General features: G+C 42.3%; 1 protein-coding gene across 2 annotated transcripts in view; it reads left to right on the top strand.

The window, feature by feature from the left end:
• The first annotated feature begins 5,097 nt into the window (after positions 1 to 5,097).
• Positions 5,098 to 26,903, top strand: part of LOC118928006 (quinone oxidoreductase-like protein 2) — a 38,910-nt gene continuing 17,104 nt past the window's right edge. Inside the window, exons 1-10 of one of the 2 annotated variants that reach the window (XM_036916763.2) lie at positions 5,244 to 5,377; positions 5,458 to 5,566; positions 7,572 to 7,668; positions 8,986 to 9,044; positions 9,579 to 9,644; positions 10,397 to 10,506; positions 11,347 to 11,428; positions 15,102 to 15,283; positions 17,635 to 17,863; positions 25,572 to 26,542. In XM_036916763.2, the coding sequence (XP_036772658.2) occupies positions 5,328 to 5,377; positions 5,458 to 5,566; positions 7,572 to 7,668; positions 8,986 to 9,044; positions 9,579 to 9,644; positions 10,397 to 10,506; positions 11,347 to 11,428; positions 15,102 to 15,283; positions 17,635 to 17,863; positions 25,572 to 25,613 (1,026 nt within the window). In that variant the 5' untranslated portion in view covers positions 5,244 to 5,327 and the 3' untranslated portion in view covers positions 25,614 to 26,542. Of the gene's footprint in view, positions 5,378 to 5,457; positions 5,567 to 7,571; positions 7,669 to 8,985; positions 9,045 to 9,578; positions 9,645 to 10,396; positions 10,507 to 11,346; positions 11,429 to 15,101; positions 15,284 to 17,634; positions 17,864 to 25,571; positions 26,543 to 26,903 lie in introns of those variants that run through there. The other variant, XM_036916762.2, reaches the window with a different exon arrangement.

Raw genomic sequence — 26,903 nt, 5'->3', positions numbered from 1 at the left:
TCACCTACTCATTCAACCTTGCATTGATTCCATCAAAATGAGTATGTACCATGCCCCAACTACCAAGCTCACCCGAGGTAAATAGAGGTAAATAATAGTTTCTATCATTTAAAAAAGTATATATCCTGTGCCAGGCGTTTAACACATGTGAATTCACATAATTGCAATCATTTTACAAATGGGGAAATTGAGATTCAGAAAGATGTCACTTAAATGAGGATATATGGCTGGGAAGTGGTGAAACTGGACTTCCTGACTGTTTGACTCCAAAACCTATGCTCTCTCTACACCACCTGCTTCTCCAGCTTGATTTCTCGACATTCTCCAGCTCAAACCATAACTTCAGTCATAACTGACCACTTACAACTAACTCCTTGAACATGCCACGTTCTTTCTCACGCACTCCTTTACCTGGGACACACAGGAACTGGTTTTCAAGTTCCTAAGCTCTGCCTGCTGTCTGATGAATTCCTCCTCTTTCTTCCCCATTTCTCCCCTGGAAGGCTTCCCTGAAATGATGCACTTGGGCTGGGTCCACTGACCTTCCTCTGTGCTCTCACAGCCCCGTTTGCAGCCTTCCATCATAGGACGTATCACAGGCGTTTTTAATGCCTACGTATGCCTCCCTCTGCTGGATGGTGACAGTTTGAAGGGCAGGGATTATCTTTATAATCAGAGCTGCCATGTACTCACTTAACCTTGTTTAATTCTTACAACTGCCACCTGAGGTGGGTGTTGTTATGCTCGTTTTACAGATGAGGAAAAAAGAAGCTCAGAGAGGTTAAATAACTCTCCCAGGATCACAGTAAGTAGCTAAACCAGGAATGGAACATAGGTACATATAATTCTAAGGCCCAAATTCTTTTCACTTGACTGTACTATCATTAGAACCATCCACAATGCTTATAGCTTAGCTGCTGGGAGAGATAAACAGATAAATGCCACTTGAACAATGAGATTAGTGTGTGGATATGGGTTTATACAAAGTTCTTTGGGAGAGCATATGGAAGGGAAGAATTTGTTCTCTCTGGGGGAGGTGGGGTTGGACGGGCTTCATCAAGTTGCCAGAATGCTTAGGAACTTGTAAACCAGTTCCATAATGATGGTTTAAGGTGGAAAATAGATCCCTGCCTCAAATACCAGTGATCAGTTTTGGGGACCATGGTAGCTATTGCCCAACTCACTAATTTGCTTCTAGTTGGGCCACTGGGTACCAGGAATACAGCCTAAATTCCTGCTAGTACCTGCTTAAGTGATGACTGGTATCCAGCAACCCAGCCAGCACACTTTCCTTAAAATACTATTTGTGTGTGTGTGTGTGTGTGTGTACAAACTACTTTATTTTTTTAATTGAAGTGTCATTGATAAACAATCTTATAATAGTTTCAAATATACAACACAGTGGTTCACCAGTTACCCAAATTATTAAATCCTCACCCTAACTAGTACAGTTACTATCTGTTAGCATAGGAAGATGTTACAGAATCATTGGCTATATTCTCCACGCTGTGTACGAACTACATAACCACAGTTTTAATCTTATCACTGTACTTCACATTTAAATGAAGCCAATTTTCAATCTTATGGCTCTATGGAATAGGGTAGGACTCCTAATTATGTGTTCTCTTCCTACTCTGGTCTCTTATCTGTAGGCATCCCTGGAGGCTGCTTTCTCTATATTCTCTCCTTTAGGAAATTCATCTATTTTCCAAGCTTGAACTACTGTAAAATTCCTATAAAATTAAGCTTAAAACTACAAGCAGAGCCTGGCTTTAGAATGTCCCATCCAATATCTTCTTTGTCTGCTCCAGAAGGTGTCTGTGAGGGGAACACAGTGGGCAGCCGGATACCCACATAGTTGTCAGGGTGCTGGCATTGGGCAATTAGGCGGCTTCCAAACAGCTCCATTTCCTAGCAGTGTGGCCTTGGGCAAGTTACTTAACCTCCTTAAGCCTACATTCCTGGTCAATAAAAGAGTGAAAATAATAGTCTAGCAGTAATAGGGCTATTGTGAGGCCTAATAAAACAATGCAAAGCACTTAGTGACTGATTTGTGATAAGTCACCAGTAAGCACCGGCTGTAACGATTGTTATGACCCTTGTCAATGGGCAGGATCAAGCAATGTGGGTGATAGTGATTTGAAACCTATGAAGTGCTATGGAAATGTGCAAAATTATTATTATTGTGTAGACTGTTGAATGAAATCCAAATAGCGTTTGGTAGAAAGAGAAACAAACAAGAAATCAGGAAAGCCAGATCCCAGCTCTATTCCGGCTGCTAACAGTGTGTGATCTCAGGCCAAGCTTTCTCTGAGCCTCCACTATCTTACCTGTAAAGGAAGTAGTTTGACTGGATTATTTGCAGGTCAATCCCTGCTCTGAAATTCGGTGGAGCAAATAAATTACCTAGCAAATCTTACTCAGTGCTTGGAATAGAGTAGAAGGTCTTATGTACTATGTATACCAATTGCCTGGGACATCTCTGAGACTGATGAAGTTAACTGCAAAAATTTTCCAGATAATTGTTAAGTATCTTTAGGTATCCCCCAGAGCCCTGACAACTATCTGGGAAGTATATTCCCAACCCCAGCTGCAACAATCAGCCACAACAATCTGGGGAAATTCAACAAAAAGGCAGACTACTCCTTACATACTTCAGAAGTCTTAGAGAACATAATTGTGCCAGATGATCATAAATTATATCTATAATGGTAATACTGAACTGATCAGAAAAAAAAGATCAGATTATGCCCAGCATCTGAAGACTTAGGCAGCAAAGGGGGTGCAAGAATCTTCACAATTTTTGAATTTGTGGTTGGACAGGAATGTGCTGGTAGTTCTCCCACACAGCTGGCAGGCCTCCTTGCTTTCTACCTTTCTAATGGACTTGAGTACCTGCCATGTGCTAGATGGGGTGGTAAACTCTGGGCCACTGAGACACAGTCTCTGTTCTCAAGTTCTGACAAACTACTGGATAAAGCGTTTTTACTGTGGGGGATACTTTGAAATGTTCAGCATCATCCTGTATGGTGCTTATATTGTTTGTCTCTTATGCTGTGAAAACATAGCTGTTTGTGTGTTCGGCTCTGGCTCGCTTCTCCATCCTCAGCCCTCCAGCAGCTTCTGGATGTTAAATATTATCTCTTTATGAGTTGTACCAAAAGGAAGAGTCATCTGTTACTCTTTTACTTCTTAATGAACCCTCAAACTGGTTTGCGGGGCAGCTATTGATTCTTTTTCTTTCCAGAGGACTGATCAGTTCAGATTTAGCTGCTTGGACTTATTCTTCCCTAGGACACAAACTTTATTCTTACTGTCCATTTTTCCACCCTACCCCCAAATAAAACAAAATAACCAGAAATGCTAACAAAAACTAGGCAGTACGGTGTAGTGGCAGCACTTTGATGGATAGGCTAAATATTTCTTTTGCTACTATAGTAACTACTATTAAATGCCTTGTCACTTACCTTTGAAGCTCTTTGAAAATGTGAGAGTTATTTTGCATATAAGTGCTTACAGTCACCTCAATTACCTAAAATACTTTCATCTCCTTCCAAGAGCTTCTTAAAGGGACATTTACTATTTCCTTCAGATATTGTAATAAATGTAGAATGCAGTATTGCTAGATTTCTCCAAACTCATTGAGGACAAGAATGTTATGAAACCACAATAGAAAAAATTTCCATGAAAATACTTAATCAAAAATAAAAGACTTGATACTTAAAGTTACTTCCAATTATCTGGAAAACTGATAACTAGATAACTGAGTGCTCATTCAACAGTGCATTAGGTAAACGAGTATTAAATGTCTATAAGTGTTGTTGCATTGGGCAAAGTACTGCAAACATAAAGGAGATGAAGGAACAGTTGTTGCTTTCAAGGAGCTCGATTAAATATTGTTTGCTTTATTATATCTTGCATAAATACCTAATATTTTATAAAATATTTCCCACATATAACAGTTCATCTTCATAACAATCAATCCTGATTTCACATTCATAAACTTGAGATTTTGTTGTTGTTGTTGCTCACTGTTATTTGAAGCAACCAAAATGTTCAGTTTCTTGATGGTAATGTTGGTATTTCTCCATTATTCCTGGCCTGATTTTATGTGCTTAATGACTAAGAGTTTACAAAGTACCTCAGGGAAAATAATTTTTTTCAACCTCTCACTTTCTAGCCCTTGTTCCTCTGGACTGAGTCTCTTCCTGAGGGGGACAGGGGCTGAAATGACTTCAAATTCCCTGTAAATTGTCTCAACATTGGTGGGGGGATGGAGGGGATTCCTTTTCTAAAGCCTCATAAATTCATTCCTACTTCACTTTTTTGTTGCCAATTTTCCTTTATTCCATTTCTTCCAGGCCTTTTGCTATCTCGGACTATTGTTTCTATCAAAAACTAGAAACAGAATTTAGATAATTTGTAAATTATCCTACACATTGCTTTCACTTTTCACTTTAAGAGGAGGAAATTGGGGCGCCCAACCATCAGGTGTCAATGCCAAGCCACACCAATAGGTGGTATAGCTGGTCTTGAATCTGAGCGGCTGTACTCTGACCAGATAGATGTCTTTTAAAGCCTGATGCTGTCTTTAAAAGCTACCAGTCAAAGGAAACACGTTCTTCCCAGGACAACACGTGCTTCTCTAGTTTTATAATATTTCCACAGTTTATAGTGTTATGTTTCTGGTTTTCCCAGAGTATTTCTGATCACTTAGGAATTCTGTGGTCATTGATTCAATTATTGAACATTTACTATGTGCGGGGCATAATATAGGCCTCTGGAACGTGAAAACTACCAGGGTTTGGCCTGATTTTCACTGGAAGCATTCTCTGGATTTGTGTAGGATCTTTCAACATCGGATTACTAGTAACCACATAATTTTAGTGTAAATGGTCTTGAAAGTGTGAGAAAATTAGTAAGAATTGAATTCTAGTACGGTGTTGAATGGAGACATTAAAGCCTTTACCTACGCATTTAGGATTTCGCACGTGCAGAGGACCCAAGAATGCTATTTAAACGTCGCCAAGGAGGTTTTGAAGTTTCCCAAATTTGCTGTAAAAATGCCAGTTTGGTAATCTGGTTAATCCATTTCCTTTACTCATTTTCTTTCCTCCCCAGCGGCCTCCTCCTCCAGGACGGCCGGGGGACGAAGGAGCTCAGGCTCCCTGGAGAAGCCCGGCGCCCGGCGGGTGGGGCGGCCCAGGGCGCGGTCCCGGCCGCAGCCAGCCCTCGGGGCCCAGCCGGACCCCCTTCCGCCCTCGCGGCACCGCGGGCGGGGCTTCCTGCCGCGCGCGGCCACGCCCCCTGGGCTCCCTGCGCTGGCCATGGCGGCGCTGGTCTGGGGACGGCGCTTCCCTCGGGCGTGGCTCTGCAGGTGCGACCCCGACTTCCCTGAGGTCCCAAAGGTAGCCCCGGGTTGGGCCCGAGTAACCCGACCCTCGTTCCGTGTTGCAGGCGTGTCGGGCCGGGCTGTGGCCGGCACTACCGCGCCGCGCTCTGCGCCGAGTTGCAGCAGCCCCTGACCATTGAGGAGGTCGCCCCCCGCCCTGTCGGGCCTCACGAGGTAGGGTGACTGGCCTCCGTCCGGATCCCTTGACGCCTCTTCCACTCCTAACTGGGCCACCACACACACACCTCAGGCTTCCGTCCTGCATGGAGCTCCCAGTGCTCAGCTAGGGGGCGACTGGGAGACGAGCGCAACTTGGTGCTCGACTGGAAGGGCTCTTTCCGGATTCACAAAAAGGCCGCGAGTGCTAAAGGAAAATTGTTCTCCAATAACTGAAGGCCCCAGAGCTGTTGCCTTGGAAACAGAATTCTGAATTACACACGATTTTACATAACCACCTGCAAGTTACTGATTTAACAGAAAAATGGACCCCATCGTTTGCTTCCTCTTCGGTGTCAGCGTCTAATTACCAGTCCTCCCTCCTCCCCCCAAACCAGCCCTATAACGTCTGTCTTGCATTTCCATCTGAATATGTGCCTTGTGCCCTCTGGTGTACTGCAGTGATTTAGGTGGGGTTAGTTTAGGATTGTGTGCATTTCTGATGAAATCTGGAAGTCGCTTTGGTGGCACAGTGTCATCCGGGGTGGAGAATGAGAACCTCCGACAAGGCGAAGCCGGCAGTGAGCCTCAGTGGTGGGAACCATGGGTGAGAGAGAGAAATATAGCTGCAGCCCTGATGTGTCACTAACATGGACCCTGTGGTTAAATGGATTATGTGGGTAAGCACGTGATGGCAGCCAGTCAGCTTCCTGGGATTCACGTACTGAAAGACGTTCATCCTTCAATTATCCTTGAATCAAGGTAGAGTGGCTTGAGGATAAATGTGTGCCCTGCACGTCAGCACTCATGTGTCATGCACACAATGTGCGCAGGCTGAAGGCTGGGCCCCTTTGTTCTCTTATTTGCCCAGACACTGCCTTGTAAATTAGCTCATGAGAGCTGGGGCTAGGTGAGTTTACTAACCATTAAATCCCCATAGTCTGGAGTGGTGCCTGGCACGTGGCAGATGCTTAAAACTTTGTTGAATGAATACATTTTGTCTATAAAAATGTCTTCTCACCAATATGGCCACCTCTGAACTATATAGGAAGTGTAAACAAACAAATGAATGTCATCCATTCTGTCTCTCAGCCTTCATTTCCTGCTGTGGTTCAGGGCTGTCTTGACTGGTATTTCTCTTAACTTTAGCCTGCATTACAATCACCTGGCTCTTGTTAAAACAGATTGCTGAGCTTTGTCCCAGAGTTTCTGATTTAGAGTTAGGGGTAAAGCCTGAGAAATTGAATTTCTAACAAGTTGCCAGGTGACATAAACTAGTGGTCTGTGGTCCACACTTTGAGAACCACTGGCTTATAAGGTCTACAGAAACCGCTAGCTACATTGCTTCAGACCTACCTCTGCCTTAGCATTTCTATGAAATGCAGAAATCGGGGATCTAGGATTAGCCTCCAGGATGATACCTGGTTCCCAAACAGCCAATCATGTTACCCTTCTGCTTAAAATCCTTTAATGACCTTTCATTGTTCCTAGTATGAAGACTAAGATATCCAGTAAGGCCTGCAAACCTTTGGCCTGCTCTCTAGGCCCATTTCTTCCGTTTTGTGCTTTAGGGTCACTGGTTTTTCTTTTGTTCTCACCACAGGAACTTTGCACACGCCATTGCTTTTGGTTGTGCCAGGCTTTCCTCTTATTTTGAATAGTTAACTGTTAGCTTTTCTTAGTTCAGGCATTACTTGCTCAGGCAAGTTTTTCCTGAGTTCTCCAAAAGATCAAATCCCTCCATTATGTGCTTTCATTGCAGCAAATATTTCTCTAACATGTTGTGTAGGAGTTGTAATTTAACACAGAAACCATCATTATTTGGTTAATGTCTGTCTTCTCTACTATGTACTCTTAGTCCAAGAAGACAGGAAGTTTGTCTTATGCTTTGTGATTGTACACTGGCACTCAGTTTAGTACCTGGCATATAGTAGGCACTCAGTAAATATTTTGGTATAATTGAATGAACTTTGTTTCCATGGATGTGTACCGCCTTGCTCTGTTGCTCTGTTTCCTTTTGTAGGTCAGAGTTGATGTCCATTTCTGTGGCGTTAACTTTGCTGATATTTTGGTGTGCCGTGGTCAGTATCAGAAAAGGCCCCAACTTCCCTTCACACCTGGTGAGCATCTGCTTTAGGAAAAGAAGATACAGGATACAGGGAGTTTTCAGAACCACATGCTTTGTTTCAGGTAATACTCTGGCAGTTCTTGCCCGCCCTCAGTAATGCCACAGATATGTCGGCCTCACCGCTAATTAGAAGCACTAGATTGTGAGTACCTGAAGGGAAGTTTCCATGACTGTTTTGTGTGAGAATATACCCGCATTTTAGCATTGTTCCTGGCTTCTAGTAGGTGCTCAGTAAATACTTAAGGAAACAAATAAATGAACAAATGAATTTTTACGTATCCTTATGTTTACTAGAATTCTGATCAGAATCATCACTGGCCCTAGTCATTCCCTTTCACTGGTGCTGCAATGTTGTTTTTTCACTGAGGGATCATAAACATCTGTTTGCAGCTAAAACTCCCAATCCTCACAAACACATTCCCGAAGAAACCTAGTATCAAAGGATCAGAAAGAAGAAAAAGAGTTTATACATTTCTAACAGCCCACTGTCTGATTTTCATTATGCCCAATCTGATTACATTTAGATCCTGATGAGTATGTGGTCAAATGACTGATTTTTGCTGTTGAAATTTATTTAAAGGGATATAAGTATAGTGTAGTATGTATACAGTACATGTATATTTATATTGATACACAGTATTAAGGATACAATGATTGCAAAATAGTTGCTATGTTTGGCCTTAGGGTGTTTGACTGTGTCTGAATAGGTGGAACCATTTCTTCCTATTTGTATTTGTTGAATGCTAGATGGGGGGAAGATATACTCAATTGAGTTATTCCTCTGGTAGGCCAAGTGGTAAGTGTATGATTATTAAATTCTGAAATTTTGGAAGTGGAAGAGGAAAGGGTAGACAATATAACTCATCCAATTGAGCCAAGTACTATATGAATAAAGATAAGTCATGTCCTTGAGGGCCTCCTAGTCCCGAAGATGAGACATGGAAACAGGTAAGTACACTACAATGAGCATTGTAATTGAGGGGTGCTGTAGGAGCCCAAGGCCCCAGGGACTGGGGTCAGAAGTACTAGTGTGCCTGTGATTTTCTTTCCTTTCACCATCCTTGAGATTTTTCATCTGTGTTGTGGTAAGAGTGAGGCTGCTATAGCTTGTCAGGTTGTGGTCATGAAATCTTCATTTTATGTTCCTGTACTTTGGGTGCAACATTCTCATCCCTCTTCCCTGGGTTGGGGGGACCCTTAACCCCTCTCAGCTCTAGAAAGCTAATAGGATGGCCTGTTGATCAAGGTTTTCTTACCTCCAAGATGCTGGGCTTTACAGATAACCTATTCTTTAAACAATTTGCTTTAGGCATGGAGTTTTCTGGGACAGTATTGGAGACAGGCACAGATGTCAGCACAGTGAAAGAGGTAAATTAATTGAAATCTAAGAAATTGATGTGTGTGTAGCTATGAGAAATGTGCCAACCTCGTTTGTAGCCGAAGGGTCTTGCTCCTCCTGGCCTTTGCCAGCCAGACACCAAAGGGAAACCCAGTTGGAGGGGGAAGAAACTAATACTGAATTGGGGAAAGGAAACCAGTGAAAGGTCCTGTAATAAAATAAACTTTTTATTACTAATAAAAAACAGCGCCTCGGTCTTTAGTTACTGAGAAGTTAGAAAAATTCCCACGTTTCAGCCTCTTGTGAAGCAAAATGAACACTTCGAGTCTAATTCATGTCAGCCTTTTCCTTACTCTTTTCTATCATTGTCCAAAATGTGCTCAGATTGGCTTGTCAATTTGGTGGGTGTATTGAGAAAATGGTGGGATTATAGATATTCAAGGCAAATCTGTGTCTTATGGAGTCAGAAAAATTTTCTTTCTTTTTTTTTTTGATTAATTTGGGAAGAGGTAAATGGTAGGGCCATGCATCGGAATATAACTTTAATGGCATTTTCCCTTCAGGGAGATCGAATTCTTGGCGTGAGTGACTCTCATGGCATGGCTGAAGAATGCATCACTGACCAGAAGGTATCTCTACCTCTCAATATTAATGCTTAGAGATTTTTTTTCTCTTCCTGTGTTTTCTTTAATTTCCACCTATTCCTCATTCCTCATTCTCCTTCTCTTTGTACTCATTCCGTCTTACCTTGTTTCTCAGCCAAGCACTTCCTTCTTTCAAATCCTAAGCCCCTTCTTTATATGGGTGTGACAGCCCTTGCATAGCGTTTTGTTTGTATGGAGTGGTTACATGAAGAAGGGCATTCTGTTTTCTGTGTCCCGGAGCAACTGGCTGGCTGTCCAGTTGGACCAGTTTCGTAGATTTGGTAGAAAAACTGGTCTGGGGCATTGAGCTGGATGTAATGGCTTTCTCCCTGACACAAAGCATCTGACAAAGAGAGCCCTGGGCATGGAGCCAGCTAGGAGGGCAGGGTATGGTTGTGCAGGACGTGAATGGTGCTCCCTAGTGGTGAACAGTATATAATGTTTTCACAGCTTTATTGAGGTGAAATTTACCATCTTGTGCATTACAGTAGAGTGGGGTGTGTTCTATTCTCCAAAAGTTGGTTCCTTCCTGAGCCAGATGCCAACCTCAGGATGTTGATGCACCCGTCTTGAACTCTGCTGCAGCTTGCTTGGTCTAGACTTCCCCTGGTCTTGGTTCCTGACACATGTTTCCCTTTGCAGATCGGTCAGTCAATGAAATCAGAATATTTACTGGACAGCCTTTATGAGCAGGTGCATGTGTTTAATCCCTAAGTCACTGTTTTCTCTTTTGGTAGGCACTGTGGCAGATTCCAGAAAAGATCCCTCTCCGAGAAGCTGCCGTCTTGCCCGTATCTTATGGCACTGCTATTTTGGCCCTGGAACATCGGGCCCATACCCAGCCTGGGTAAGGATGGTGTAGATGACAGAGGGCTGGGTGGTACCCTTCTCTGATATCAGAAGTGCCCACCAATACCTTGACCCTCCCTTCCACTTCCCTGGCCTTTAGCTCATGTTAGTCTGAGGAAAGGCCAAAGGAAGGTAGGAACCCAATATTGGGGTGCAGAGAGGGTAGGGATATCCTTCTTCTGAGAGGGCATGGTAGACTGTGAACTTGGCCAATATGCATTTGGAGAAATCTTTCTTTCAAAACTGATGCTCTGGAAGACTACCTCCTAGAAAACCTTAAATTTTAGAGAATTGGTTTATTTCACCATGCTTCACTCGAGTTAATGGAGGCCTGTGTTTGTTTTTATAAGGCTTGGTCCATGTGCCTAACTGTGGTATTTCAGAGGTGCTGAATTTCCCACTGTACCTGGAGCATATGCCTCTGCTCTTTTCAGAGAGCCTCAGAATTGCTCCAGAGAAGTGGGTTTGGCTGAGCAGCAGTCATGGCATGATCACCATCTTCTAAAATTTAGCAGTGTTCAGTAGGAGAGCGAGTTTAGAACAGAGTTTCTGAAGCAGAAATTGGAGTCGTTGCTCAAAGGAAGGGTTGCTACAGAATGAGGAAGGGGCAACCTAGAGAGATAAGGAATCTCTTTCCTAGGCAGCCTTCAAAACTGGACCCAGTTAACACAGGTCTAGGTACATACAAGACCTGGCCCAAAAAGCCGGGCAACGGATGTACATGAAGGGTTGAACGAAATGGCCTCTAAGCCCTCTTCTTGCTTTCAAATGTTCATGAAATCCTACTCCTGGCTGATTCTTGAAGGTTTCTCCAGTAACGTTCATCTTTCTCTGGCAGAGAAACTGTTTTAGTGACGGCAGCAGCTGGAGCCACAGGCCTTGCAGTGATAGATGTGGCCACAAATGTTCTTCAGGCCAAGGTATCTGCGTGTTAGATTCTCCATTTTAAAAATGTCACACCTCCAGGTTTCAGTCATGGAATATATACATTCATTTATTGAAAGTCATGTGCCAGGCACTGGGGATAGGAAGTACCCAAGAGTAGGGTCTTGCCATCTATTTACTCGCAGACTAGTGAGGGGGCTGAAGAGTAACTCCCTCCTCTCCGCAGTTACTAGAGCCTGGCGAGGTCTGACTCACTTCACAGCCTCTGCAGATCCTATTCCCTCTACCTGGAATGCTCTGAATTGTCTGTCCCTGCACTGCAAATTTCAACTCAGATGTCATGTTTTCAAGAAAGTATTCCTGTCCCTCAAGTGTTAATCTGCTCCCTTGCACCGTTTGTGTATGGTCTTGTAGCTGCCTATGCTTCTCTTTCATAGCACACACCTCAGGGTATGGTCAGTCCTCTACTTGTGTCATTATTGAATTATTGTCTCCCTCTTAGTGGACCATAATCCCCAAGAAGGCAAGAACCGTGTCTGGCCCATTGTTGTAGTCTGAGCTCCTGGCATAGTGCCTAGACCATAGTAGACACTCAATAATTATTTCTTGAATGAATGAATAAACAGGTGCAATAAAGACCTAAGTCTCTGCAGGACTATCTCTCTGAGGCTGTAGTTGTCAGAGGAGGATTTCTTGGAGAAGGTGGACATTTAAGCTGACTTTTGAAGGACTGGCAGTAGTTGACTAGAAGAAGGAGGAACGTGAAGGCAAAGTCAGTGGTGGGAGGACATACTAGAAAACAGATGTGGGAACCAACATGGCACCTTCAGGGAGTTGTAAATAGCATCTATGGAGCAAAGGAGCCATGGGGGGCGGGCGGGGGAGGGGAGATGAGTCTAGAGAGGTGGGCAGAGATCAGATCATGAGGCACTGAAGAATCTGACCATTCACTGGAAGCTTTTAGGGGCTATTGAGGATTTTAAGTAGGGAAGTGAAATGATCATGTATGCATTTTGCAAAGATGGTACTCTGGAAGCCATGGGGCTTAGGGATGGGGCATGGTCAGGGTGGTCTGGGGCAGGCTCTTGGAGCAATTCCAGCCAGAGGTGGTGTTGCCTGAACCAAGGTGGTGAAGGCAATGGATTCAGAGATACTGAATTGAAAGAAAATAGAGAATTTGGTGACTGGAGAGCATCCCAGTGTGGTTGAAGGACCAAGGACTTTAAAGTTATCCCGAGCTAGGTTCACATTCTAGTTGTGCCTCTAGAGAAATTGCTTCAGTATCCTCATTGGTAAAATGGTGCTTTTCTCATAGGGCTATTGTGGAATGTTGGACCTGATGTGTGCAGAGCACCTACTGCAGGGCATGGCATGTCAGTAAGAATTTCTTAAAAGGGGATCCTGTTATTAGACATGGAGTGGGAGGGCGCAAACTGGGTTAACCTGTGGATCTGCCATTTAGTGAGACTGAGAACACAGGGGGAATGGAGAGCACAGTTCCGGACGTGTGGAATGTGAGGCTCCCATGGAGCCTGCGGTGGGGAGATCCAGAGGCACCAGGATGTTCGGGTTTGGGGATAATTGGATTGGTCTGGAGTTTCTTCAGGTGGTATCTCTCCCTTCTCACAACAGCTCCTTTGGGGAAGGACATGTGAGCTCTGAAAATAATCTTAGATATCAGGAGGCTCCTCATGGAATATCAACACATTTCACGTCAAAAGCAAGGGCTTCTAGCCCCTCTCTTGTGGGGATGGCTGAAATGAGTCTCATTGTCTCCAACCATTGACTATTTAACCTTTCTGGGAAGATAAAATTGTACCATTTGTTTTAAGTAGTTATTGGAGGTTAAGTAGAGAGGAAAATTCACCTCAGCTGAGATACTAAAATTAACCCAAGCTGTATTTTCTTTGGCAGCAGTAATGGTTTTCAGCAAAAGCAAACAAAAAATTAATGAAAATAATGTCCTCATGCCACCTACTTGGAACAGGCCATTGTGGTAACACCTTCCTTTCACAGCATTGCATGTGGCTTTCAGAGTGCCTCCACAGCAATTACCTTACCGTCCACTGCTCAAAACTCCAGGGAGATGGGGAATGTTAGTGTTTATTATTCCTGTTTCACAGGTACAGAAAGTGAGGCATCAGGAGAGACCTTGACCCATGGCAGGTCTCACGGGCACCTCACAAGAGTCCGGGGATTGGAACCAGGCGCCTGGCCCTCGTCTGGTATCTGCCCCTGTGGCCCCTTGTGCTGGTAGTGCTCAGTGAACTGTAGCTATTTGAGGGGTCCACTGGGGAGTGTTTGAAGGTAGTTTTTCCTTTCAAATCATTATGGATGAGGTTGGACCATTTTAAGGGCACCGATGTTTTGGGTGTTTGAATACACTTTCTGAGTGTCACCTTGGCACCAAAGTGCTGGGTCTGGTGGGGGCTGCCCATTGGGAAGGCACCTCTAGGCAATGCTTGAGCATCTGAAGCTTTTCCAGAGCCTTGGTAACCCCAGACCTGCTCCCGGTATGGCCTGCAGTCATCTGTGCCCGCTCTGCCAGGCTTTATGTGTGGTTTTCTCCCAGGGTGATAGGGTGGGAAAGCATAGGCTGTAGAGTCAAATAGCATTGGATTTGAATAGTTGTTTTCCACCTCCTTCCTTAATGATCCTGGGGCAATTATTCAACTTCTCTGGGTCTATGTTTCCATCTATAAAACAGGAGTGATTATACCTCCCCCATAATGTTCTTATGGGGTTTAACTAGAATAAATGCATATGTGTAACAATAGGTTCAAGTTATCTAACACTTTGTTTTCCAAGTGCTTTATATACAGTATTCCACTTGATTTTTTAAATCTTATTTTATGGATGGGGTAACTGAAGCTTAGAGAAGTTGGCAGACAGCATATCGATGAAAAGCATGAACTCCGGAGACAAATTACCTGAGCTTGGAGCCCAATGGGGATTCCCATCAGCTGGGTGACCTTGGGCAAGTTACTTGATTTCTTTTGGCTCAGTTTCTTCATCTCTAAAATGGGGATAAGAATAGTGTTATATCATTGGACTGATAATATTAAGTGAGTTATTCAGATATGTAAAGCATTTATAGTAGTTCCTGGTACATAGTAAGCACCATGTAAGTGGTAGTTTTTACTAAGTAATTTGCCTTAGGTATCATAGCTAGTTAGTAGCAGAGTCAGGATTTGAACTTAGGTCAACTCTTTAACTTCAGTGTCTTTCCATTGAATGATGTTTTACCCTCTGGGAAACCTTTCTAGATCTAGATTGGGCACCTCTCATTTGCACTTCTGGAATCCTCTGTGTTTCCCCCATCACATTGCTGTATCTTGCTTTCCTGACACTAAGCTTGATATTTAGCTTGTATCCTTACTAATTGACTTATAGTAGGTGCTCAGTAAATGGTGGTTTGAATCACATTTGGAGATGACTCTCTGGGTGTCTCCTGAACAGTCTTGTAGCTAGACCCACTGGGGTTCCAGAATTTCTGGAAATGTGGATCGCATGGCCAGTGGGGTATGGAGGGGCCAGCATGATTGTCCTGTGTGTTGGGCATGATGTGTGGGATTGAGGCTGGTGGTAGGACAGCAAAGCCTCATTGGTTCCCTTGATTAGTGCCCTTTGATTGGAGGCTGGGTCGCTGGGGTGAGCCCCTCTTGGTGCATATTCTGGACCATCGAAAACTTTGTGTTCTTTATGCAGGTAATAGCTGCAGCTGGAAGTGATGAGAAGTGCAAGCTGGCTATGCAGAGGGGTGCGCAGTCCAGCGTGAACTACAGTCAGAATAGCTTGAAGGAGGCAGTGAGGAAACTGGTGGGCAGTGGCGGGGTAAACGTGGTCATCGACACCGTGGGAGGAGATATCTTCCTAGAGGCTCTAGGCAGGTATGTGAAGTGGTCTTCCCGGAGTGGGTGGGCCTGGGGCTCTGAGGACACCTTTCCAGCCCTCTGCCTTCCTCTGGCCTTACTTCTCTTTGTCTTTGCTGCTCACTTTTCCTGTAGGCATCAACGAGAACAGCTGAGTGGGTGGGTGAAAAGGAATAGAAGCAGAGGGAAAATCAGGAAATGCTTAAATTTAGCAAAAACAAAATCTCCAACTGGAAAATATCCAAAAAATGAGTGCAGACTCTTTAGTTGGCAATATCAAATGCCTTAGAAATTATACATGTGTTAAATTCAGCTTTGTCAGCCCCCACTAACTACTTTATATACATGGCGTGGGTAATTCTTGAGGAGATCATTGTTCAGATGTTGGCATTACTGGGGTGGCATTTCCCTAGTTCACCATGTGCCAAGGTACAGGCTCCTTTGATCTCCTTTCTGAAGCAGCCAACAGTGTAGGTGTCTACTTGATTTGTTTTATTAAAAAAAAAAATCACTGGGGATTTAGTGGGATTGTTGTGTCCACACCAATTCTCATTTGGTTTTCAACCAGGGACCTTAGAGTGCCCTGAAAATACTGCTTTTCTTTCTCATGTCATCTTGGCAAACAGTTTTGTGGTTTATCTTACTCTAAAGTAGAAGCAACAAGCAAAGAGAGCAGCTTACCCACAGAAGGGACCCAGGTGGTTGTGTAGCCCCTGAGCATCACTTCCCTGTTCCCGGTGCTGTGCTTAAACAAGAAGCAAAGGGAGGAATGGGTCGACTAGGTGGAGAGCAGGACAGGGAGCTGCAGTACTCACCCTTTTCTTGCTTCTGGATGACAGTGGTTTGATAACAGCTTCTCATTTACCTTCTAAAGAAGAAAAGCAAAAAGCCCAAACTAACATACACATATTTCATATCAAAGATGTTTACAAAGTTTATTTTTGTAATATATTGCTTAGCATACACTGTCTGGTACTTATAATGGGCCGAAGTAAACTTGTATGAGTGTTTGTAGATAATTCAGAATTCTCTAGAAAAACATATAACTTAAAGGAATTCTAAAGTAAGTCTTCATGTAAAGCAAATGATGCTTCATAAAAAGAGTCTGTTTTCTTATTCTGCTTCCTAAATTCAAAATCTACAGAGTTGTCTTGAAGTGCAGCATATGGAATGGCATTTGTTTACATCCAGTTTCCTTCAGTAAAGTAACTGAGTAGTTAAATAGTGTTGATTCCAAACCGAGTCCCCTGGTAAACCTCCTCTCATCCCCTATTATCTTGTTTATGGCTTATTTTTATATTTCCCTATTGAAGAGAATGGTACAGGATGGTTCACCTCTGCTAGTTAGTAAGGTCAAGAGGACTTCCCAGCTGGGGGTTTAACTCATGTTGCTTTTTAAAAAAAATTGTGGTAAAATATACATATAACCCAGTGTTTATCATTTTAACCATTTGTAAGGGTACAGTTCAGTGTCATTAAATATGCTCACTTGTTACAAAACTATCCCCAACAAAAACTCTGTACCCATAATGCTCCTTCTCCCTCCTCTGCCTCTCTGGTAGCCTCTATTCTACTTTCTATGAATTAATACACATTGCTTGTTTTTCATTCTACAGTTTTTACTGTGGTAAAAAAATACATAAAATTGCTCTATTAATAATTTTTAAGATTACACTTCAGTAGTGTTAAGTGTATGTACATTGTTGTGACACAGAGCTCCATAAGTTCTTCACCTCATAAATCTGAAATTCTACACCCATGAAAACAACTCCTCTTTTCCCAGGTGCTCTCAGCCCTGGTTCTACGTTCTGTTGCTATGAACTTTACTGCTATTCATATGTCATATGAGTAGAATCATACAGTGTTTGTCTTTTTGTAGCTGGCTTATTTCACTTAGGATAATGTCCTCAAGGTTCCTCATCTATGTTGTAGCTTGTGACAGACTCCCCTTCCTTTTTAAGGCTGTATAATATTCTGTTGCATGTATATAATACATTTTGTTTATCCATCCATCAGTTGATGGACATTTGGTTTGTTTCTGCCTCTTGGCTTTTGTAGATGGTGTTCCTGTGAACGTGGGTGTGCAGATATCTGAAGACTGCTTTCAATTTTTTTGGCTACAGACACAGAAGTAGAATAGCTGGATCATGTGATAGTTCTCTTTTATTTAAGGTTTTGGGGAATCGTCACTATTTTCCATAGTGGTTGCACCAACAGATTGTATAAGTCTCACCAGCAATACATGAGTGTTCCACCTTATCTCCATTTGCATCAACACTTGTTATTTGTTATTTTTTAGAGACATCGTAATGAATGTGAATGTACATTGTTTTTTATGATATCCTTTCCTTCTCCCCTTTCTCCCTCAGCCTGGCATGGGAGGGCAGGATTGTGGTGGTAGGTTTTGCTGGAGGAACCATTGCTTCTGTGCCCGCTAACCTCCTGCTCCTGAAGAATGTCTCTGCCATGGGACTGTACTTTGGCCGATACCAGGTCCAGAACTTTCCCATCTTCTCCAGGAGCCTGTCCTCAGCTCTTCAGTACTGCCAGCAAGGGCGCATCCAGCCACACGTTGGAGCAGTTTTTAAGCTGGAGGAGGTGAGATGCTGTTCAGGGATGTGATGTGGGTAAGGCCAGGAAATAATCTGTGTAAAAGTAATTTCTCTCTGGAAACTCTTAGTCCTCCTTTTATGGGACAAACAGGTGAAAATGCAGTGCAGAATAGTGGGGTCTCACAGGCTGCAGACCCGCAGGATTTCCCCCATCTTCTGGGTTGTGTGGGTAGACACAGGCCTAGTGAATCACCTGGGAAATGGGTCTGCAGCAGCAGGAAGGAGCTGGATTTGGGGGCTCTGTCTACACCACGGTGTCTCAAACAGAGGAAGTGATGGTACTTAAGACAATAATTTACCCATGTTCTTCTGAACTCTGAACTCCATGACACACAAGTCTAAAACAAAGCACTTGACCTTTGATTTTTAGAATAAAAGTGCTTTAATGTACAACCAGATGATCTAAGCTGGGTTTCTGTGAACAAAACACTAAATCATGCTCAGCATCACAAGACTGTAATTCATCCATTAGTCACTGGAGTTAATTTTGTTGGCTGTTCGCTCCCTTTTCATTCCCTCACAGTCCCATTAATGTGGCTTAAACTTCCTCCAAAGTGAAATTGTGTGCATGCATATGCAATATACTTGTAAATGTGAGTCTGTTAGGCATTCTTTGTGAAGTCTTTTTTTTTTTAGTGTTCAAAAAACTGTTCTGGTAACTCTCCTGAGCCATTGACGGAGGCAGTGTTTTGTTCATATGCAGATTAGTGGAGCCGGAGCTGTCAGTGCTGGACTTCATCTCTCACCAGCCTTTCGTTATTATGCTCTTTTCCTAGGATGAGGCACATTCTTCTCAACTACAGTTTACTTTCTTCCTCACCTTTTTGGCATGTCCATCAAGAGGGTGGTGTTCTGTGGGAAAAAGAAAACTGGTTGGATTCTGTTAACAGCTTCACCTCCCTCTGGTTACAGCGTGGTTAGAAGGACCCTCCCCTTTCTGACCATCAGTTTCCGCACCCCTGAGATTGAGGGGTAGGACGGTATCAGTGGCTTTCAGATTATGCTCCCGGAGCCCCTGTCAGGATACGGGGTGGGCAGGTGAGCTGCCTGGGCTCTGGGACACCATCTCTGCTGGGGCCTGACTAGCTAGCTGCACATTTTACTTTTTTGTCCATACTTTTCTCTCAAGAAAACCTTTTGTGGCTTAAAAATTTGTAAACCACCAGTTAAGAGAACTTCTGAATCCCTTCTATCTTGTGGCTTTTTTTTTTTCAAGCAACTATATTTTATGTACTAAGAATAATATAGTATCTACATTGATACATGATAGTTTTTTTTTTTAGATAATTATTTTTTTATTGAAGGGTAGTTGACACACGGTATTACATTACATTAGTTTCAGGTGTACAACATAGTGATTCAACATTTATATACATGACAATTCTAGGTACCAGCTATCACCATACCAAGCTGTTACAGTATCTTGACTATATTCATTACATCCCGGTTACTTATTATTTTACCATTGGAAGTGTATACTTTTTTTTGTGAGGGCATCTCTCATATTTATTGATCAAATGGTGTTAACAACAATAAAATTCTGTATAGGGGAGTCAATGCTCAATGCACAATCACCAATCCACCCCAAGCCTAATTTTCGTCAGTCTCCAATCTTCTGAGGCATAACAAACAAGTTCCTACATGGAGAACAAATTCTCACATAGTGAACAAGTTCCTACATGGTGAACAGTACAAGGGCAGCCATCACAGAAACTTTCAGTTTTGCTCATGCATTATGAACTATAAACAGTTCAAATATGAATACTCATTTGATTTTTATACTTGATTTATATGTGGATACCACATTTCTCTCTTTATTATTATTATTTTTAATAAAATGCTGAAGTGGTAGGTAGATACAAGATAAAGGTAGAAAACATAGTTTAGTGTTGTAAGAGAGCAAATGTAGATGATCAAGTGTGTGCCTGTAGACTATGTGTTAATCCAAGCTAGACAAGGGCAATAAAACATCCACGTATGCAGAAGATTTCTCTCAGAACGGGAGGGTGAGGTTCTAAGCCTCACCTCTGTTGATCCCCAATTTCTCACCTGATGACCCCCCTGTGACTGTGCCTGTCTTAGGTTATTCCTCCCTTGAGGAATCTTACCCGTCTCTGGCTAACCAGTCATCTTCTGGGGCCATACAGGGAAATGTAAAGTTGGTAAGTGAGAGAGAAGCCTTATTGTTTGAAATGGTTAGCTTTTTATTTCTTTGCATATTTATGCCCTGTAGCTTCTATGCCCAGTATTTGTCTTGAGGTATCTTTACCACTTGGAAGAATTATGATACTCGGTAAATTTGATATGAGGCACGAATTCTATTTAAGGGTTGTAATTAGGAAGGAAGAAGAAAAGCTATAGAAGTAGCAGGCGGCAGAAAACATGGGAAGATTGATTATTTCTTTGACATATCTTCTTGTAGAGTAACTTCAGCATGTATAGGTTTTAAGCTACTACTTAAATTGCACACACACATTAACATAATAGGAGTATAGTTACATAACCAAAGCATACCTGTAATTACCAGCCATCTCCAGTGAAACCAAGAAAACCAGTTAGGCACCTTAGGCATTTGTGAAAACTTATCTATGATATGGTGGATATTGTCCAACTGAACTTGAACAGTCTGAGAGAAATCAGACAAATTAAAACAACCCATTCCTGGGGAATGTTCACATCCCATATGTTCTTTTAACAGTAAATAGTCTGTAGTTGTAAGATTTTGGAGCGCTACAATTTGCACTTCTCCAAATTCTTGGTTGAGTTCCAACAGTATAGATCCAGTCAAATTTGTTGTTTTACTGTATGCACAGGCCAGCTTAGATATCTCCTTCCTCATTCCCATGGCAAGTCCAGGAACTGGTGGGATGAGTGCATCTACAGCTGTAGCAGTGCCTGGATCTTTGTTGGGGTTTTTTGATGATCATCTTCTGGCATGAGCCTTCCAGAGAGTGCTGATGTTGGAAGTTCTTTTTCATATCGTATCTTAGTTCATTTTCGGGGTAGCCCAATTAGGCTTTGATCCTCTGTATAAACACAAACAGACCCTTTGCCTACACTTTTATATGCCCTTTATACTCTTGTGTAGAACTCATTAGAGGTCACCACACAGGAACTGCCCTTTTTTTTTTTTTCTTTTTCTTGGTATCACTAATCTACACTTACATGACAAATATTATGTTTACTAGGCTCTCCCCTATACCAGGTCCCCCCTATAAACCCCTTTACAGTCACTGTCCATCAGCATAGCAAAATGTTGTAGAATCCCTACTTGCCTTCTCTGTGTTGTACAGCCCTCCCTTTTCTCCTAGCCCCCCATGCATGCTAATCTTAATACCCCCCTACTTCTCCCCCCCCTTATCCCTCCCTACCCACCCATCCTCCCCAGTCCCTTTCCCTTTGGTACCTGTTAGTCCATTCTTGAGTTCTGTGATTCTGCTGCTGTTTTGTTCCTTCAGTTTTTCCTTTGTTCTTATATTCCACAGATAAGTGAAATCATTTGGTGTTTCTCTTTCTCCGCTTAGCTTGTTTCACTGAGCATAATACCCTCCAGCTCCATCCATGTTGCTGCAAATGGTTGGATTTGCCCTTTTCTTATGGCTGAGTAGTATTCCATTGTGTATATGCACCACATCTTCTTTATCCATTAATCTATTGATGGACATTTAGGTTGCTTCCAATTCTTGGCTATTGTAAACAGTGCTGCGATAAACATAGGGGTGCACTTATCTTTCTCATACTTGATTGCTGCATTCTTAGGGTAAATTCCTAGGAGTGCAATTCCTGGGTCAAATGGTATGTCTGTTTTGAGCATTTTGATGTACCTCCATACTGCTTTCCACAATGGTTGAACTAACTTACATTCCCACCAGCAGTGTAGGAGGGTTCCCCTTTCTCCACAGCCTCGCCAACATTTGTTGTTTGTCTTTTGGATGGCAGCCATCCTTACTGGTGTGAGGTGATACCTCATTGTAGTTTTAATTTGCATTTCTCTGATAATTAGCGATGTGGAGCATCTTTTCATGTGTCTGTTGGCCATCTGTATTTCTTTTTTGGAGAACTGTCTGTTCAGTTCCTCTGCCCATTTTTTAATTGGGTTATTTGTTTTTTGTTTGTTGAGGCGTGAGAGCTCCTTATATATTCTGGACATCAAGCCTTTATCGGATGTGTCATTTTCAAATATATTCTCCCATACTGTAGGGTTCCTTCTTGTTCTATTGATGGTGTCTTTCGCTGTACAGAAGCTTTTCAGCTTAATATAGTCCCACTTACTCATTTTTGCTGTTGTTTTCCTTGCCCGGGGAGATATGTTCGAGAAGAGGTCACTCATGTTTATGTCTAAGAGGTTTTTGTCTATGTTTTCTTCCAAGAGTTTAATGTTTTCATGGCTTACATTCAGGTCTTTGATCCATTTTGAGTTTACTTTTGTATATGGGGTTAGACAATGGTCCAGTTTCATTCTCCTACATGTAGCTGTCCAGTTTTGCCAGCACCAATGTTGAAGAGACTGTCATTTCGCCATTGTATGATACATGGTAGTTTTAAATCATGCATTTTTTTTTTTTTTTTACAAAGCTTCTATGGTCTTACTTATGTTTATATATATATATATATATATATATATATATTTTTTTTTTAATTTTTATTTATTATGGTATCATTAATATATAATCACACGAGCAACACTGTGGTTACTAGACTCCCCCCATTATCAAGTCCCCACCACATACCCCATTACAGTCACTGTCCATCAGCATAGTAAGATGCTACAGAGTCACTACTTGTCTTCTCTGTGCTATACTGCCTTCCCCATGCCCCCCACTATATTGTGTGCCAATCATAATGCCCCTTTTTCTCCTTATCCCTCCCTCCCCAGTTCCTTTCCCTTTGGTAACTGTTAGTTCTCTTGTGGCTTTTTATCTTTTTACTTGTAAGCTGAGGTTGCTTTACCTGAGGCTCACCTGGGATGCCTGTTGATAGAGGATAAGGACAGTTAGGCAGTATAGGAGTGGACTCATGTGCTGGTTTGAAACAGCCTCTTTTCTCCATCCACGTGTTCTCTGTGCCACTCAAGCACGAAAAAAAGCCAAGGGTAGATTATTGTTCTAATTACTCATATTGAAGTTCTCTGTCCTCTTAAGCACGAGTTCACTAATTCCTAACCTGTCAGTTTCCATTTGTTCTCCTTTCCAAAGAAGGCTCTGCACATGGGATTCTTCTAGTTCTTCCGCTTCCATCGTCATCTGGCTGTGTGAGGCCGTGCCCCCTAAGAAGTCCAGGCATCTCATTCACACCTGTGCATTCATGTTTTCTTCTCCATTTCTTTTAGTATGCAAACTAGAGGAATAATAATAATAATGGCAGTTTCCACACACTAGGTGCTTCCTTTGGGTTGCAAATTGTGCTAAGCCTTGTACATACATTTTTTCATTTAATCTTTACAACAACCCTTTGAGGGTATGGACAATTTTTATCACATTTTGTAGATTAAGAAATCAAGACTTGTAGAGGCTAAGCAACCTGCCCAATAATATGTAGTAAGGGACAGGCCTGGAGTCCAGTCCAGGTTCGTCTGACACCAGAACATCTAGGAAGTTGTTTCTTAGAAACGTTATTCTGGAATATGAAGTCTCTCCTTCTACCAGGGAATTATGCATGTGAAAGGACTATAGTACAGTTAAAATGACCAGGAATCTTGAATTTTTCCCAAGCAGTACCAGAATATATACACTTTGCTTATATTTGTGTAATTTATATTATTATATAATTAACATAGATAATATAAATATATTTATATTAATATATTTTGTTCTTTTAAAATAGAGGTGATTAAATATGTCATTAATTTCACTGAACTTGAAAGCCTGGGTCATGTTTTCTCATGTAAATCAGCATATTAGAAAAAATGATCAGAACCTGCTTGGGCTTAGATAATGACCGCTGTACGAATATTACGCAGCACCAGAGATACTGGTGTTTCCTAGCTTGCCTTTTCTCCTGAATATGTGGACATACAGATCTGACCATGATAGTTATATGGTTTGTAGTATAGCATTTTTAGTAAGCAAACGGTATGAACTTCTGTAGCACTCTGCTTCTCCCTGCTTGTAATTATTTATTTGATGCCTCTTATTCCCATAGACCATAAGCTCCCTGTAGGCAGGGCCAACTGTTGTCTGCATCTCTGTGTCTCCTGATTCTGGCAGGTACTCATATATCTGTGGAATGACTGATGGAGAGTGTGGGGCTCTAGGATCAGACCACCAGAGTTCAGATCCTGGCCCTACCACTTTGCTGGCCATGGGCAAATTATTTACATCTTTGTGCCTTAGTGTCCTCATCTTTAATGGGTGCAGTAATATGTTCATTGGTTATGAAGATTAAATATGACAAAGCGCACAGTAAACAGTATATTTTCTAAAGAAAAATACATACCATTATAAAATACTGAGTTGAGCTTTTTCAGTTCCCCTGAACTGTAACATGTTTGCATTGACATTTCATAGGACAGGATTAGAGACAGTCTTTAGATTTTGAATTTTAACTAGAATTTATTGTTTTCTGAAGAGTTATATCTCTACCATGATGGATGGATCATCAATTAACTCCATGATCTGTTCAGAGGACAGCATTACTTAGATGTGCCGAGTCTGTTTTCTTTAGGGAGCTGCCCACACACATCTTGACCTGACCCAGTACTTAAACCTTACAGATCTGAACTTGTTCATTATGTAAAGGTTGGGTGAGATCACCACATGAAAAGATTTAATGGATAGAAATTGTTTATTTCAAGTTTCCTGAGTGTATGTATCTGTGGAATATTCTTAAAAATTAAATTATTCTTTTAGTTTAGATGGTATATGCATTGGTAAGCTGCCTAACTCCTTTTGGGTTCCTGGACCCAACTCCAATGTTGGGTGCTTCCCACACACACACGACACCAAGCAATTCTCCACCAGTAGGGTGTCAGAGGACTCAACACAATTCTGATGCTTTTTACCTGGAGACAGCACCAGATTCCCCAGGTTAAGGGCTCCATCCTACAAGACTGCCCTCCACCCCCAACTCCAGATGCTGGTCGCAAGTGCCAGGCAGTTACCTGTGCTTCTGCCCTACTGGCTACAGATTGGAGGTTCCAACAACCTCCCCCTTAGGTTTAATTAATTTGCTAGAGCGGCTCACAGAACTCAGGCAAACACTTAGGTTTACCAGTTTAATAAAGGATACCTTAAAGGATACAAGTTAGCAGCCAGATGAAGGGATGCATAGGGAAAAGTCCCAAATAAAGGAACTTCTATCCTCGTGGAGCTTGGAGCCTGGCTTGGTGGCATGTGGAGGTGTTCTGGTTCCCCAAGCATGGAAGCTGTCACCAAGAGAGAAGCAGATCCCAGAGAGTACAGACTGATAAGCTCTTCTCTGGGGTTTTTGTGAGGGCTTCATTGCATAGTTAAGATTGAAGCTAAATTATTAGCTATTGGCTGATTGAACTTCCAGGCCCCAGCCTTGGGTCCAGGGGCAGGGTTGGGGGTGAGGGGGTCCAAAAGTCCCTCATTAACACGACAAGACACCCACTTCACCTTTAAGACCCTGCAGTGTTTTCAGGAACTGTGGATGAAGACCAAGTATACCTGGGAAATATGTATTTCTTGTGACTCATTATATTGCAGTATATTAACTTTAGTCCATTGTTCCAGACCCAGTTTTTGGGCCTCTGCATATCTGCCAGCCCCACCTGACCCAGGCCTTAGCCACCTGTCATGAGTCTCCAGTGATGGCTTATGCCAGGGATTCCTGAAGTCATACAGCCCAGGCCCTGTCTGGAAGGCCTATCTCTGAACACTGCTGATTGTCTCATGCTTTCCCAGGGGTGAGGGCTGATCTTAGGCAAGGCCTCCACATTGCTCCTCAGGGCAGGAGCTGCTACAGCACTGGGGTAGAGGTCTGATCTGAAGGACCTGTTAAAGCTCTGGCTTCCCAAGAAACTGTCTGCAATGGCTGGGTAACACAACCCAGAAGTGTGGGGGGCTCACTCTATGGAGCAAGCTTTGACAAATGAAAGATAGGAGGTGAATTGCTGCCTTACCTGCTCCTGATGGACTGTTTCAACATGCCTTGGATTCCATATGGCCTCTCTGGAGAGGCTCCTTGAGGACAGCTCGCTGCATGTCCCCCTGAAGCTATGACTGGTTCAAGATCAACAACATATACCGTTTAGTTCCTCTCCCTCCTTCCTTGATTCACTTCATCTTTTCACTCACTTTTGCCTCCCTGAGATTGCAGTGAAATATTAGGGCATATGTTTTGATTAGGCTATATTTTCTAAGGAACCCAGGCTGACAATTTTGAAAATCTATTTATTTTTGTGTTTAATAATGCATGGCTTAACTTTTTTAAAAGTTAGTTTTATTGATGTATAATTTACATATAATAAGTTATACCTCAATAAATGAGTTTTGACAAACGTACATAGTCCTGTTACCATGCCCCTGCAATCAAGATATAGAACATTTATTTCCATTACTCCAAAAAATACTTCTGTCAGTTGTGCCTCTTGGAAATCAATCCCTTTCTCCTACTCCTATAGCCCCTGGCAAACCCCCGGTCTATTTTCTCTCTCTAAAAATTTGCCTTTTCCAGAATTTCATATAAATGGAATCATACAGTATGCAGCCTTTTGAGTCTGGCTTTTATAACTTTGTGTAACACTTCTGAGGTTCATCTATGTTTTGCATATGTCAGTAATTTGTTCTTTTTCATTGCTGAAGAGTATTTCATTGAAAGGATGTACCACAACTTGTTTTTTCATTCACCAATTAATATTTGATTATTTTCAATTTTGATGATTATTATAAATCTTCTATAAACATTCATGTACAAGTTTTGTATAGACTTAAAATAATTTTTTTGGACTGGGATTTCTGGTTCATGTGCTAAGTGTATGTTTAACATTTTTTAAAAATTTACATAGACATTTAGTTGTCTTAATTTATAGAGCAGATACTCCCTCCTCTCTCTGCCCCATCCCT

This window comes from Manis pentadactyla, chromosome 9, assembly GCF_030020395.1.
Source record: "Manis pentadactyla isolate mManPen7 chromosome 9, mManPen7.hap1, whole genome shotgun sequence".
Taxonomy (NCBI): Eukaryota; Metazoa; Chordata; class Mammalia; order Pholidota; family Manidae; genus Manis; species Manis pentadactyla.
This window is presented reverse-complemented; position numbering and strand designations above follow the sequence as displayed.